The 15,479-nt window shown below is 45.2% G+C and overlaps 1 protein-coding gene across 1 annotated transcript in view; it reads left to right on the forward strand.

The window, feature by feature from the left end:
* Positions 1–15,479, forward strand: part of OCA2 (OCA2 melanosomal transmembrane protein) — a 320,006-nt gene that overhangs the window by 110,192 nt on the left and 194,335 nt on the right. The window contains exons 14-16 of the mRNA XM_073011978.1: positions 2,489–2,621; positions 11,657–11,804; positions 14,184–14,241. Of these exons, the coding sequence (XP_072868079.1) occupies positions 2,489–2,621; positions 11,657–11,804; positions 14,184–14,241 (339 nt within the window). The remainder of the gene's footprint in view (positions 1–2,488; positions 2,622–11,656; positions 11,805–14,183; positions 14,242–15,479) is intronic.

Consider the following 15,479-nt stretch of genomic DNA (forward strand, 5'->3'; position numbering starts at 1 on the left):
TTTTACTAAAATATTCAATAGATTCAGCTAAACATTTCGTAAGAAGTTTTTCTTTTCTTTTAGTTTTTCACATGGAAGAATTCAAGAAATTATTTTGGCTTGAGCCCCTCCCTTAACAACCTAATGAGCCATTTTGACTTGTCATAGAGCTAGCCTGAAGCGTCATTCCTAGAAAATGATATTGGTGGGCCTGAAGTCCCACAGGCGTGTCCCCTTAAATATATGTAGATTATGAATCTTTGAATGTTCTAATCTGATTGGGGGTTCCTCTTTTGGTTGGTTTACGTGCCTAATATTTGGCTATTTAATCCATCAAATGAGGAAAAATTAAGAAGAAAATGACTGAGTGGAGCCCATAACAAAACAATGCAAAGCAGAAGTGGCACCTTGCAGCAGAAAGAGCGCATTTAGGTGCCGAATTGATGTGAGTGTGCTGGTGGGTGGTTTTGTTACTGGGAACACAAAGGAGGAGAGTCTAGGACATTACAGAGGCATGTAAAAGCAGCAGGGAGGCCCACATACCTACACGTAATAAGCTTAGCTCAAACATCTGCATCCCACTGCACACTGCATCTGCCTGTTTCCTAAAATGATCGGTTTGGATTTTTCCCTTATCATTGCTGTTACTTGATGAATCCATCCATCCATCACAAGTCTAGCAGCAACCAAATGCTTCACTCAGTGCTGTGTCATTTTGCTGTGGACGCACACCCAGGACCTCCTTAGTTTTTTTTTTTTTTCTTTTATCTACTCATCACTTTTTTCTCCAATTGCCTGAACATTTCAAATGGGGCAAAACTTTATAGTTATTATGTTCTAAAGGGACCAAGAATTAATCAGGATATAGGTACTTCTGTCTTCTTGGGACATTTTCTCTAAAAAATACTAACAATTGCATTTTGTGACCCAGCTAGTGTATAAATATATTAGTACTATATTTTAAATCATTTTCTCTGACCCAACGGTTCATTTTTTTTTTTTTTTTTTTTTTTTGTTTCTGAGTTTAGAAGAATTTAAAACAGTTTCATAAGCCCCTGAAAGTATCGTGGACCTTTTTCAGGTATCTGGGGTATGAATTACAGAGATAAACACAAAATTCAATGTAATACCCCCATTGAAGAACTATCAGAAAGTGGTGCATTCTTCTATATGATCACCCAGAGCATTCCACGAGTCCCACCTCTGTGTGGTTTCCCTGCTATCTGTCGAGGAATTAGCTTCTACAACTCCGTCTGTCATTTGTAATGCTGTTTGCAAAGACAACCATTGGATGTACTGGTAACTGCAAGGGATTAAGCGTTTCAGATTATTATATATTGGCAAGCTCTAAACTTTGACACAACATCATTGATAATGGCCTGTAGTTGTGTTGTATCTTTAACAATGTTGAAAGTGATTTCACCTATTTTCTAAAAGTGAGAGAAAAATACATACATTTTAATAAGGAACAATTAATATAGTTTAAATCACTCAAACCCAGACCTTTGGAAGGTGATTTTCCAAACTCCTATTGTGGGATCCTCACTAATGTTCCGTGTGACTTGTCACCCCTCTACCTATGTAAGAGGCTCCCCCGGCTCCGAGGCAGAGCCAGACTGCCCGTTGTCCTTTCCACCCTGCCGCCTGTCGCTCCCCATGGTCGTGCATTGTCACTGTGCCTCTGACCCCTCTGTGCACATGTGATCCATGGATGCTACAGAAAAGACCTTGAGTTCTTGCCAGATGGCCAGCTTCATGGGGATACGAGCCTCATCTGTCCTGCTGGGGGCTCAGGAGGTGCCTGCACAGATGTGCTGAAGGTATAAAAGCACAATGTCAGTGAAAGAACAGAACCAACCAATGATTTGCTGACTTATTCCAGGACAGATCAACCTAGTGGGGACTTTGCCCAACTGTAAAGATACCCTCAGTGGCCGGCCATGTGCAGAGCCCCAGGCAGGCAAAGCCGGGAAGGAGAGGTTCCTGCCTGGATCCCTGCTGCTGGTCCCCGTGCTCTGAGCGATCCCAGCCCTGAGGGGCCCTGGGTGCCCTGCGAAGGGCTCTGCGCTCCAGCTGCGAGGACTCTTTCAAACCAATGGAATGAGATGTGTAAAAATTCAACTTACCTTCAAATGGGCAAATATCGTCAGACTGTTTAGTGTTTTGTCCCATTCGGTCTTTTTTCACCCTGTCTGGGGGAAGGCATCAATCTAGTGGTGAAGATGGACCGAGCCAAGGTTCAGTTAGATGTGCTTGCCTGTTTTTGTTTCTCCCTATGATGGCTTGCCATTTGTGTAAGAATTGGTTTTTGGCTTTTGACGTGAAAGAAGCAAACCTTAACAATTTTCAAAATCATGGTGAGGAATCTGTGGTGTTCCTTGGGCTTTGTGTTGGGCTCCAGGACCTCTGCCTCCTGGGCTCTGGCCCTCCCTGGACCCTGACCCGGGGAGCTGCTGTCTGTGCGGAGGAAAGGCCCGTCGCCATTCCATTTCCCCTTGTCTATTTCCAGGGCCTGGACTTTGCCGGATTCACTGCACACATGTTCCTTGGGATTTGCCTTGTTCTCCTGGTCTCCTTTCCACTCCTCAGACTCCTTTACTGGAACAGAAAGCTTTATAACAAGGAGCCCAGTGAGATTGTTGGTGAGTACAGGTGCCTCTCATGTAGGCTCAGATTTCATTACCATGATATTGTTTGTTTACCAGGGGAAGTTCTTATCAGGAAGTACCTGTCGATGGGTTGCTGGATGCTCAGTATCAGTGACTCTCCACGTCCGCTTCCTCGTATACACTGTGTTTTCAGGGCTGCTGTCATGAGCTGTGCCTCTTCAGTTTTCTGTGAAGTGTACTGTGCTAAAATGTGGGGAGTTATGGCCACCATGTACAACTCACATGTCATAACCTCCTAAAGCCATGTGTGTGTGGCACAAACACACTAACATAGACTGTAGTGCTCTAATAGTGTATCATAGCTTGAGTGCTAAATATGACTGCAAATACAGCAACATAACCCAGCACAGGAGGTGATGTGCCCTGTCAATCAAGAGCACATGCTAGGCTGGGCGCAGTGGCGCATGCCTGTAATCCCAGCACTTTGGGAGGCCGAGGGGGGCGGATCACCTGAATCAGGTCAGGAGTTTGAGTCCAACCTGGCCAACATGGTGAAACCCCGTCTGTACTAAAAATATAGAAATTAGCTGGGCATGGTGGCACACGCCTGTAATCCCAGCTACTCGGGAGGCTGAGGCAGGAGAATTGCTTGAACCCAGGAGGTGGAGGTTGCAGTGTGCCAAGATTGTGCCATTGCACTCCAGCCTGGGTGACAGAGACTCCGTCTCAAAAACAAACAAACAAACAAACAGCAGATGCTGCGCACCAGCCAGCAGGATGAGGGCTTAGGGCCATCTTATCATTTTGCACTTTCATCACTTAAACACTTCAGTAGATGTTTTACTGAGATTGTTGCTGACTAGAATGTATTAGGAGCAATAGATTATTTGGGAAACAGCCAGCCTTTCCTTGGTGAGCTCCCGAATGTGGATGCCGCGCAGGTTGCCTGGGTAACAGGGGCATCAGGCGACCAGCATTCGGCAGATGCAGGCGCTCTTCTTCTTCTTCAGGGGTTTTTAGAGCTCACGGATTGTATGTTGATCTCTGTCAGCCTTTGTGATTCCGCTGGCCTGTGTTTTACAGGATCTCAGTTTGTCTTTGTTCTGGATAAGATAGCCCGGTTCCATTTCCACACGGGCGGCTGGAGGCCCTGACATGGTCCTGCCATACTCCAGTTCCTCCGACGCTGACTGTCCAAGACACATCTGTGTGACTTTCATGTTATTCAGAATTTGAGTGTTTCAAAAATCTCATTAAGAAAATATTGTTTCGTGTGCCTCCTCAGGATTCATCTGACAAAACGAGATTGTTCTTGGGAATGTCTAGTCATCTTACCTGGGGCCAGGACCTAGTTCAACCCGTAACAACTAGCTAGAGGTGTTTAGAATGTTTTATAATCAAATAATATATGCACAGTAAGATAAATTAATATATAGGTTTCATTTTTTGATGAAAATGTTAGAACCGAGGGAGAGCAAAGGAGACTGTGATCGTGATGGGTAATTGTCCTGTCTCTTGGAGCTTGTGTGTGCACAGCTGTGCCTTCGTGGAGAGCTCAGCTGTCGTCCTACCCAACTATGCCAGCCTCTCCCAACCTCCCTGGTGATCACAGTGTCTAATCTTGAGAAGAATTTGGGATACACAGATTTAGATACGTAGAAAATAAATCTCTGTAATCAATTCCTCACCGTTCCTGAGTAAGGAACAGAGAAAAGCTCCAAGGGAAGTGGGGAGGGATGGTTGGGAGTGCGCACACCTGGCGAAGCTGGAGCCCTGCGGCAGTGCTGAGACCGGCAGTGCAGACTGGGGTGATTGCTCTGTGCCACTGTTGGGCCTAGAGGGCTCCACATTTGGAGTCCTTGGTAAAACTGCAGATTCCTAAGCCCCACTCAACAGATCTGAGTTTAGCAGGCCTGTGGTAGTGTACAGAGCAGTGCCAGAACAGGCTTGGTTTTGTTGCAGGGAAAAAGTAACCCTGAAATCGCAGTGACTTCCAGAACTGTGTTTTCTTCCTCGTGTTGGCTTTGTACCCCTTGCCTCCTCCCCAGTGGCCTGGCAGGGGCCCTGATCATCATCTGTTCTTAGAGTCCTGAGCGGCTGGCCTTGAAGGCAGAGAGAATGGCATGGGCCCACTCTGCCATCGAGTGACACAGGCAGGCTCCACCCAGTCACAAGGGACCAGGCCAGGCCAGCCTACCAGGTGCTCAGAATGGGAGAGAGCGTGACGTACATGGTGAAAGGAACAGTAATCACCAGCGCCTGTCCCTCTGATCACCAAATATTCAGCTCCTGCTGCTTCTTGCTAGTACTTTGTTAGCATTTTGTATTTGTGTACGTTAGGGATCTTGATGTGGTTTCCTGTCTTGTAATGTCTTTTTTTGTTGTCATCTTCAAGTTTTTGTCATCTTCAAGTTTTTGGAAGAATTTCTGTAGAATTGCTATTACTTTTTTCTTAAATGTTTATTTGGACATTTATAGGCCTGGATGTTTTTGTGGGAAGGTTTTTAACTACAAATTCAAATCCCTTAATATACATATAGGGATGGCTATTCAAGTAATCTGTTTCTCCTTGAGTGATTCTGGTAGTTGGTGTCTTTCGAGGAATTTGTCCATTTAATCTAAGTTGTTGAATGTATTGTTATAGAATTGTTCATAATATTCTTTCATTTTCCTTTTAAGGGTTATCAAATGTTTGATAATGTCATATCTCTCATCTCTGATGTTGATAGTTTGTCTTCTCTTTTTGGTTGGTTTATCAATTTTATTGATCTCAAAGAACCAGCTTTTGATTATATAGATTTTTCTCTACAGTTTTTTTTTCTCTTTTAATAATGTCTATTGTGCTCTTTATTATTTTTTTTTCTGCTTACTTTTGGGCTTGTTTTTCTTTCACTAGTTTCTAAAAGTAGAGGCTAAGGTTATTGATTTCATGTGCCTCTTATTTTCTATTATAGGCATTTAGTACTCTAAATTTCCTTCTAAGTATTACTTTAGTGACCTCTCACTAATTTATTAAATATTTCATTTTCATTCAGTTCAAATTATCTTTTTTTTTTTTTTTTTTTGAGATGGAGTCTCGCTCTGTCGCCCAGGCTGGAGTGCAGTGGCTGGATCTCGGCTCACTTCAAGCTCCGCCTCCCGGGTTTATGCCATTCTCCTGCCTCAGCCTCCCAAGTAGCTGGGACTACAGGTGCCGGCCACCTCGCCCAGCTAGTTTTTTTGTATTTTTTAGTAGAGACGGGGTTTCACCATGTTAGCCAGGATGGTCTCGATCTCCAGACCTCGTGATCCGCCTGTCTTGGCCTCCCACAGTGCTGGGATTACAGGCTTGAGCCACCACGCCCAGCCCAAATTATCTTATAATTCATCTTTTTTATTTCTTCTTTGATCCTTGGATAATTTAGATGGTTTATTTACCTTCCAAGTATTTGGGAAAGTTTTTGCAGTTACCTAATTTAGTTCCAGTATAGTAAAAGAATGCATTTCATAAATCTTGAATCCTTTAAAATTTATTGAGACCTGTATGGCTATAGAATGTGGTCTACCTTTGTAACCGTTCTGTGTGTACTAGAAATGAAAATGTATTCCGCTCTTGTTGGGAGGAATGTTCAATGATGTCAATTATGTAGCTTAAGTCAGATTGGCTGATAATGTTATTCAAGTACTCTGTGTCCCTGCTGATTTTCTATCTACTTGTTTTATTAATTATTGAGAGATGGATACAGACGTGTCTAAGGGTGATTATAGATTTGTTTATTTCTCTTTGTAATTCTATCATTTTGCTTTATGCATTTTAAAAGTTTACTATTAGGGCACATAAATATTTAGGATTGTTCTTTCATATTGATGAATTAACACCTTTATTATTATAAAAACAATCTTCGCGATCCATGTTAATATTCTTTGCTCTGAAATATACTTTGTTGTTGATATAACAATTTCATTTTTCTCTTGACTAGTGTTAGTGTGGTATATCTTTTGCCATCTTTTTACTTTTAACTTATGTATGTCTTTAAAGTACAGTTCTTGTAAGCAGCATATATTTGCATCTTGCTTTTTTATCTATTCTGATAGTCTGTCTCTTAGACATTTATATTTAATGTGCTTAGTGATGTGATTGAAGTGTAACATCATATTATTGTTTTATATTTGTGCTTCTTTATTACTATTCTCTTCATTTATGCCTTCTTTTGAATTAATTATTTAAATATATTCTATATTTTCTCCTCTTTTGGTTGTTACTTTTTTGGGCTTTAATTCTGTTTTATGATTTTAGTGACTATTATACCACTAACTTTAAGCAATATTATACTACCTAGCATATAGTAGATGAACTTAACACTAGTTTAGTTCCATTTCTGTCTTTCTGGCCTAGGCTGCTTCTCCTGAGATTCCTAGCTCTGAGCTCACTACTCTAGGCTTCCCTGGAAGCCATCATCTCCTGTGTGAGACCGCATCTCACACGGCACTTTCTTTGCCTGTTTGAAACATGTATGTGGCCACTCTTAAGTGATACCATCAGAAGTTGGTTGAGAAGCTCAGAAAGATAGAGGCTGATAGAGAGGTAAGAGATGGGATATCTGACGATGTCTCCTAGTAAGAGGCTAGAGTGGCAAAGACAAAGAGTTGAAACTTATATGGCAGAATCAGCACAATGGTGCTGGTCATTTGGGGTTTTGAGTCTTCTCTGAAGATCTTTGACATCTTTAGCCCTATTCTGGAGGCCACAGGGAACTACTGGTTATTTGAAAGGAGGAATTTATCTATCTGTCATCTATTTATCTATCTATAATCTGTCATCTAATCTAGGAAATGATAGATCTAGGAAGATAATAGCTAGATATCAGTTATCTTCCTATCATCTAGGAAGGTGATAGATTTATTTTATTATTTTAATTAATTATTTAAAAAATGTAATTATTTTTATTTATTTTATTTTTTAATTACACTTTAAGTTCTGTGATATATGTGCAGAACATGCAAGTTTGTTACATAGGTATACATGTGCCATGGTGGTTTGCTGTACCCATCAACCTGTCATCTACGTTAGGTATTTCTCCGAATCCTCCCAGTGCTATCCCTCCCCTAGTCTCCCACCCACTGACAGGCCCTGGTATGTGATGTTTCCCTCCCTGTGTCCATGTGTTCTCATTGTTCAACTCCCACTTATGAGTGAGAACATGCGGTGTTTGGTTTTCTGTTTCTGTGTTAGTTTGCTGAGAATGAAGATTTCCAGCTTCATCCACGTCCCTGCAAAGGACATGAACTCATACTTTTTTATGGCTGGATAGTATTCCATGGTGTATGTGCCACATTTTCTTTATCCAGTCTGTCATTGATGCACATTTGGGTTGGTTCCAAGTCTTTGCTCTTGTGAACAGTGCTGCAGTCAACATATGTGTGCATGTGTCTTTATAGTAGAATGATTTATAATCCTTTGGGTATATACCCAGTAATGGGATGGCTGGGTCAAATGGTATTTCTGGTTCTAGATCCTTGAGGAATCGCCACACTGTCTTCCACAATGGTTGAACTAATTTACACTCCCACCAACATTGTAAAAGCATTCTTATTTCTCCACATCCTCTCCAGCATCTGTTGTTTCCTGACTTTTTAATGATCACCATTCTAACTGGTGCGAGATGGTATCTCATTGTGGTTTTGATTTGCCGTTTCTCTAGTGACCAGTGATAATGAGCTTTTTTCATATGTTTGTTTACCACATAAGTGTCTTCTTTCGAGGAGTGTCTGTTCATATCCTTTGCTTTCTGATGGGGTTGTTTGTTTTTTTTCTTGTAAATTTGTTTAAGTTCTTTGTAGATTCTGGATATTAGCCTGTTGTCAGATGGATAGATTGCAAAAATTTTCTCCCATTCTGTAGGTTGCCCATTCACTCTGATGATAGTTTCTTTTGCTGTGCAGAAGCTCTTTAGTTTAATTAGATCCCATTTGTCAATCTTGGCTTTTGTTGCCATTTTTCTTTTTTTGAGATGGATCCTTGCTCTGTTGTGCCCAGGCTGGAGTGGAGTGGCACAGTCTTGGCTCACTGCAACCTCCACCTCCTGGGTTCAAGTAATTCTCCCACCTCAGTCTCCCAAGTAGCTGAGATTACTGGCGCCTGCCACCATGCCCAGTAATTTTTTTGTATTTTTAGTAGAGAAGGGGTTTCACCATATTGGCCAGGCTAGTCTCGAACTCTCAACCTCAGGTGATCCGCTTGTCTCGGCCTCCCAAAGTGCTAGGATTAAAGGCCTGAGATAGATAGATAGAACAAGTGGTGTTTTATGATTAACCAGGGGCAGATTGGTAGGAAGTGACTGTAGTTAAAGGTTACTAAGGAACAGTAAGAATTAAGAAATGTGAGAGGGTGAGGCCTGGACAAGCAGGTAACCTAGGATAGGAAGAAGCAGACGAGGCAGGAGCTGTGCCAGCATATCCTGGGCTGCTCCTGAGGCTCACACTGCCCTAGCATATGTTTGTTTATGATATATCTTGTATCTCTTTCCAGTTTTGGAAGGCTAACTTGTAACTTACCAATTGAATTTTATCCTTTAGCATCAAACACAGATCTGACACTTGTGACACAATAATGTTAATGTGGAAATATAAAAGAGAATGACATTGACAAGACCAGGATGACATTTCAGTCTTGTGTTCCTGGAAGAACAATTGCATTATATAAAAACTAAGAAGGTGAGGGTAGGAGAGAGACTTTACGGGAGGAAGATAAAGTGTTCAGCTGTGAGTTTGCAGCACAGGGTTCAGAGGGAAATATTGGTAGCCAGCTGGGTCTGTGGTCTTGGACCTCGGCAGAGTAGACAGGGTGGGGAAATGAAGAGGACATACAGAGGAAGCCTGGGAACTGATATGTGGACAGGTTTTGGTAAACTGAGTGCTGGGTGAATGGAGTGAGCTCCCTTCTCCTGGACAAAATCCCTCCCTACTAAATTCCTTCATAATTTGTGTATTACATTCCACAACTAGGAAGACAAAAACGTATTACCTGAGTATTAATGCGTGGGCTGATCTGAGTAGAGCAGCACATCCTTTTTGGTTTGATGGGTTAGAAGGCAGGTAGGTGCTGGGTACACACTAAGGTGGCTGAGGCTCCCCTGGAGAGTAAGCACCTGCAGTAGTTGCATAGGGACTGGAAGGCCAGCTGCACCCACACAGCCTTAGTTCCCAGGCTCTGCTTCTCCAAACATGAAGGCGTGGAGAGACTTCCAGCCTGCACTCAGCAGCTGGCACCAGAGATGAACCATGCAGAGGTGTGAGCTTTTTAAAGCTGATGAGCCGCTTCAGAAAGTGGCCCTTCACCTGATGCCTTTAGAGAACGGCTGGAAAGTCTCTGGTACTTTACGGACGGGCTTTTAGCAAGATTTAGAGCGTCGGATGAAATTCTGGCTCTGTCTGAACTCACACTGGAGACCTTCCACAGATGGTGTTTTTGTGTTCAGTGTTTCAGAGAGTGAGTTCATTAGTTTTTTCCTTCACTTCCTCTTCCCCTTTCTTTTTATGTTATCATAGCCTCATAGGTGGTTTAACGAAGTGTGAGACTTTTCAAGAGGAAATGATGGATCTGTTTCTCTGAAGAGGCCTGTGAATTACACCCAAGTTCCTTTTATTTTAGTAAAGCTACAAAGCATCGATATGTGCTGAATGAAAACATATTATGTATCTTAGTTCTAAAGGTTTCATCTTGGTGGGGCTGAAGCTTTAGAGAAAGCCGTGTGCTAACTGGAATAGTCTGGTGCTCCCGGGCTCTGCGGTTCTCTCTGAGTCTCGGCATGCTTCGTTTCCAGACTGCCTCCCTTTGCCTAACTCGTCTTTGTTGTTGCAGTAGGTCTGCCATGCCGTGGGTGAGGAGCACTCGCGTCCTGAGCAGAAGGGGCGGAAAGGTGGCATTTTCCCTTTCCACTGAACCCACCATGTCCGTGCTGCTTCCCGGGTCTTTGGGTGATCGCCTTGAGTCTGCCCTGAGCTGCTCTTCCGATGCCCCAGCACTTGCTTGAAAGGCTTTGTCTTTTCATCTTTAATTTGTGTGATAGGTAGTGTGGGGCATGTAGGGGTGGTCCATGAAAATATGGTGCTTTCTTACATTCTTTTAATGGATATTTCAAGAAACATGTCATGTTTTTAACAGTAAAATAGAGGTTAAATGTAGGTTTTCATGAAATATTTGAATATCTTTTTTTTTTTTTTTTTTTGGAGACGGAGTCTCGCTCTGTCGCCCAGGCTGGAGTGCAGTGGCTGGATCTCAGCTCACAGCAAGCTCCGCCTCCCGGGTTCACGCCATTCTCCTGCCTCAGCCTCCCGGGTAGCTGGGACTGCAGGCGCCCGCCACCTCGCCCGGCTAGTTTTTTTTTGTATTTTTTAATAGAGACGGGGTTTCACCATGTTAGCCAGGATGAAATATTTGAATATCTTAAGAGGCCATGAATTGACACATCATTTCTCTCTACTCTTCTCTGTCAGAAGGTGTCTGAATTCAGCGATGGGTGAAAATTCTGCTCGTTCTGTAGATTTCATCATTTCATCAGGTCGTCTACCTCTCTCTTGCCTATGTTAGAGGCTCAGTGGGGCCTGGTTGGAGGGCGCCTCCCTGTATTCTTCTGCCGCTTACCAGATGCCCTGCTGGAGAGCCCTGAGCACCTTCTCCTGAGAATTACACTTGTGTTTTCAATTATCACTAGATCTGCTCCTGAAACCCCCTCAAAGATTGGGCGATGTCTAGATTTTGGCTGGAAGCACATCCGAAATATTTCCTGCAAGAAGGGGAAAAGGTTGTCGGGTGCTAGCTTTGATGTGTTTGTTCAAGAAAGGAATTTATTCTTCATGGAAAGGGTTGAAATGGCCTTTGCTTTTGTGATAATTTTTACATGTCAGCTTTGTCATTTGGGCTGCATGGCAATAGCTCGGGTGCGGAGAAGCTCTGGGTGACCTGGGCTACCTGCGCGTCTCGAGTGTGTGTCTGCTCCGTCAGGCCTCGGCTGTGTGGGGAACAGAGGAGGATGTTGCTGATGTCTGAGGTCGTGGGAGACTCAAGCTTCCCTTTTCTTTCTCTGCAGAACTGAAGCACGAGATTCACGTCTGGCGCCTGACCGCTCAGCGCATCAGCCCGGCCAGCCGCGAGGAGACTGCCGTGCGCCGCCTGCTGCTGGGGAAGGTGCTGGCCCTGGAGCACCTGCTCGCCCGGAGGCTGCACACCTTCCACAGGTACCGGGCGGGGTGCTGCTCAGACTGTGCCGGTGTACAGCAGAACGTTCCATGGCCCTACAAAACAGCGACACTAGCTGTATACTGATACGTGATTTTTAGGTGACACACACTGTGCTAAGCCTCTTACGGTGCATTTTATCTAACCCTCACTGAGCTCTGTGGGGGGTACACAGCCGAGTTTAAGGACAAAAACAAACAAAACAAAACAAAACAAAACAAAACCAGAGGCTCAGAGTTCGAGCAGCGTGCCCAGGGTTGTGCAGCTTGGAAGGAGTGGCGCTGGGGATGGAGCTCACACTCTCAACCGCTGGGCTGTCCCATCTCTCCACGTGGTAATTGTTGCACGACAAAAACAAAAAACCATTAATGCAAAGACTAATCGAACAAAATCTTCTGCCAGTAGTAGATTTTCAGGCACACGAAAGAATATGAGAGCCCCACTCAGTTTGTTTCCTGGCATTCGTTGTTAATCGAAGCTGGGACTTAAAGGGTGACTATGAATTGGTGTTTTTTCTCCTTGCTGTGACATGGTGCTGAGTTCCAATCAGTCTTTGTTCTGGAAGCTCAGACAGAAGAAGCAGGAGCCTGGTGACCCCCCAAGGGATGCCGAAGTGGAAGCGTCCCCACAGCTGAGCTGAGAGTGGATGGAGGTGTCCATCTAGGCAAGGGGAAGTGTGAACGCTTATGAACAAAATCTAGAATGGTCTTGCATGTTGCCATTCGCTGAGCCCTGAGGGGTCGCCCTGCATGGGTGTCTCAGGGTCTGGCTGTTGGTGGGAGGGTTCCCAGGCAGTCCCACGGAGTCCCACACAATCCCGGGAGGAAGTGCTGGCTCTGTGGCATTGGCTCCATCCCCGGCCCAGGACCCACCTCGCCCAGCAGTGCTGGAGCAGCAGGACCAGTGTCCTCAGGCCACAGGGAGGCCCTGAGTTGCAGGCTGGGGAAAAAATGACCACCTTTGGCCGCAGGTGCAGACCTTAGAGGAAGACGCTTCATAAATTAAAGATAGAATAAATTGTCCTGGTGTTGGGTGTTAAAGACACACTTAGTGCATCTCAGGTTACAAATGTGAGGAAACGTGGGCTCCGAGGCTCACCAAGTTCCCATCAACTCATCTGGTGTCAGTCACACATGGGGAAACTGAGACCTGGGGAGGGCGTGGCTTCCCAAGGCCACACAGTTGCTGAGAAGCAGATTACCATGAGGGTGTCCTAGGCAAGGTTGGGCTCTGCAGGTTTTATTTTTTTATTTTTTTGAGATGGAGTTTAGCTCTTCTTGCCCAGGCTGGAGTGCAGTGGCACGATCTCGGCTCACCACAGCCTCTGCCTCCTTTACCTCCTGGGTTCAAGCAATTCTCCTGCCTCAGCCTCCCAAGTAGCTGGGATTACAGGCAGGTGCCAACCCGCCTGGCTGATTTTGTGTTTTTAGTAGAGACGGGGTTTCTCCATGTTGGTCAGGCTGGTCTCGAACTCCCAACCTCAGGTGATCTGCCCACCTTGGCCTCCCAAAGTACTGGGATTATGGGTATGAGTCACCATGCCCGCCTGCAGGTCTTATTTTTACATTTTCTTTTTAAAAATTGTCCTCAGAATCATTCGACTGTGTCTGCTGTGATTCTTTACGGCCCAGACTGGCTGTGAGGTCAGCCTCCTTTGATACTAAAACTGCATTCTTCATTGTGCAGCCCCTTTTCCCTAATTGGTGAAGGAGGAAGTCAGCCAGGAGGGTGGGCTGAGTCAGAAACATGGAAAAGGAGAGGCAAGTGGGAGCCACTAAAGGGGCTGAAACAGGCGGGAGGAGGCCACCCCAGCAGGAGCAGCACAGACAGAAAAGCCTTCAAAGCCGATCTTCCCCAACCGCTGACCTCAAGCGATCCTTCCCCCTCGGCCTCCCAAAGTCCTCGGATTTCAGGCGTGGAAGTGATCACTGATTGATGAAAATCAACGTTAAAGCAAGTGACATTTCTTTTACCATGTTTTTCTTTAGTTGGTTGTAAGAGTTGTACAGGTTCAGTGCCCTCATCTTGGACACAAAGAGATTCGGGCATGTAGAAGTGCACGTAAAGAGGAAAATAAAGAGGCTGACGGTTACTGCCTTTGTCCGTGTGCTGGTGCGGGGTTTTCATGAAGTGTCCCGTGCGCAAGCTGTCCCACACACCTCCTCACACGCACTTCTTTCATCATTCAGGCCATTATATGTATTTTTTTTGGGAAAAGATAGAGCGAGCGCCCTTTCCAGCCAACCAGTGAAGCCCCATTGGCCCCCCATGACTAGTCCTGCCAGGCTCCATGTCGCAGACAGCGTCCAGGGACAAAGTGCTAGGGCTGCCGCTCCACGTGGCCAGGGAAGTAATGAGTCTCTTCTTTTCTCTTTCAGACAGATCTCACAGGAGGACAAAAATTGGGAGACCAATATCCAGGAACTCCAGAAGAAGGTACGCAGCTTTCTTTTCTCAGGGATTTCTGATTCGCTTCTCCAAGAAGAGAGTGAGCGATGCCTTTCCTTTCCCTCACATGACCGAACGCCATTTCTCTTTTTATTTCTGCGGTCATACACAGGACATTGCAATTTATGTGTTTGAGTGAATGGGGAGAAATGTTTTCCGGAGACAGCAGGCTGATCTTGTCAGGACGTGGAAAGCGAACGTCTTCGTAGGGCCTTTCCCTTTCCCTGCGCGTTACGGGGCCGCCCTCTGAGCGGGTGTCCCTGACCACCAGCCCTCTCCTGGCCCCGAAGGGCAGGCCCGAGTTCACACTTTGAGGGGACAGCGAGGCGTGCTGCGTGAAGTGGAGCAGCTTTAGGGTCAGACATAGGATGCGTGAGTGTCCTGCCGACGGCTCCGACTTCTTGGGGCAGAGCTTTGTGGTTTTTTTTGGCTCTTTCTCAGCCCATTTATGAGCACATAGGGCCCCTTCCCAGTCGAGAGAGCTCTGCACGAGATCTCCTGGGAGTCATCTGCATCTTGGTGACGTTTCGGATCTGTGCGGTTTATCTTCTAGGGAGAGACTGAACACCCGCTCTAATTGTGACGGGCACACTCCACATGCGAGTCAGGTGTTTCCTAACAGGGCTTCAGCACACCTCACGTCTCTCGTGTCTATTTTCCATAAAGATGTTGGATGTGATCTGATGAGGTGCCTCAGTGCCTTCACACTCTGTCCTGTGTAGACGGCAGGGTTAGAAAAGAAAGGTGTAGCTGTGATACTCTTGCAGGCCCCAAGTTCATACAGATGATGCCTGCTTTGCTAGACTGTGGTGTTTTGGTCGGGAGCTGGAGAAGAACTGTGCACCTCTCTGTGCACGAGGACTACAGTGAGATGAAATGGAGAGGGAAGCCTTGGCAGCATCCCTGTATCACATCTAAGAATTCGTACAGAAGCGACCCTAGGGGTGTGTGTGTGTGTGCCGTGGAATACTACTGAGCCATAGAAAGGAATGAAATAATGGCATTCACAGCAACCTGGATGAACTTGGAGACCAGTGGTGAAGTAACTCCGGAATGGAAAACCAAACATCGTATGTTCTCACTTATAAGTGGGAGCCAAGCTACAAGGACACAAAGGCATGAGAATGATATGATAGACTTTGGGTGCTTGGGGGAAGGGTGGGAGTGGGGCGAGGGATAAAAGACTACACATTGGGTACCGCGTACCCTGCTCAGGCGATGGGAGC

Source organism: Chlorocebus sabaeus, chromosome 26 (assembly GCF_047675955.1).
Source record: "Chlorocebus sabaeus isolate Y175 chromosome 26, mChlSab1.0.hap1, whole genome shotgun sequence".
Taxonomy (NCBI): Eukaryota; Metazoa; Chordata; class Mammalia; order Primates; family Cercopithecidae; genus Chlorocebus; species Chlorocebus sabaeus.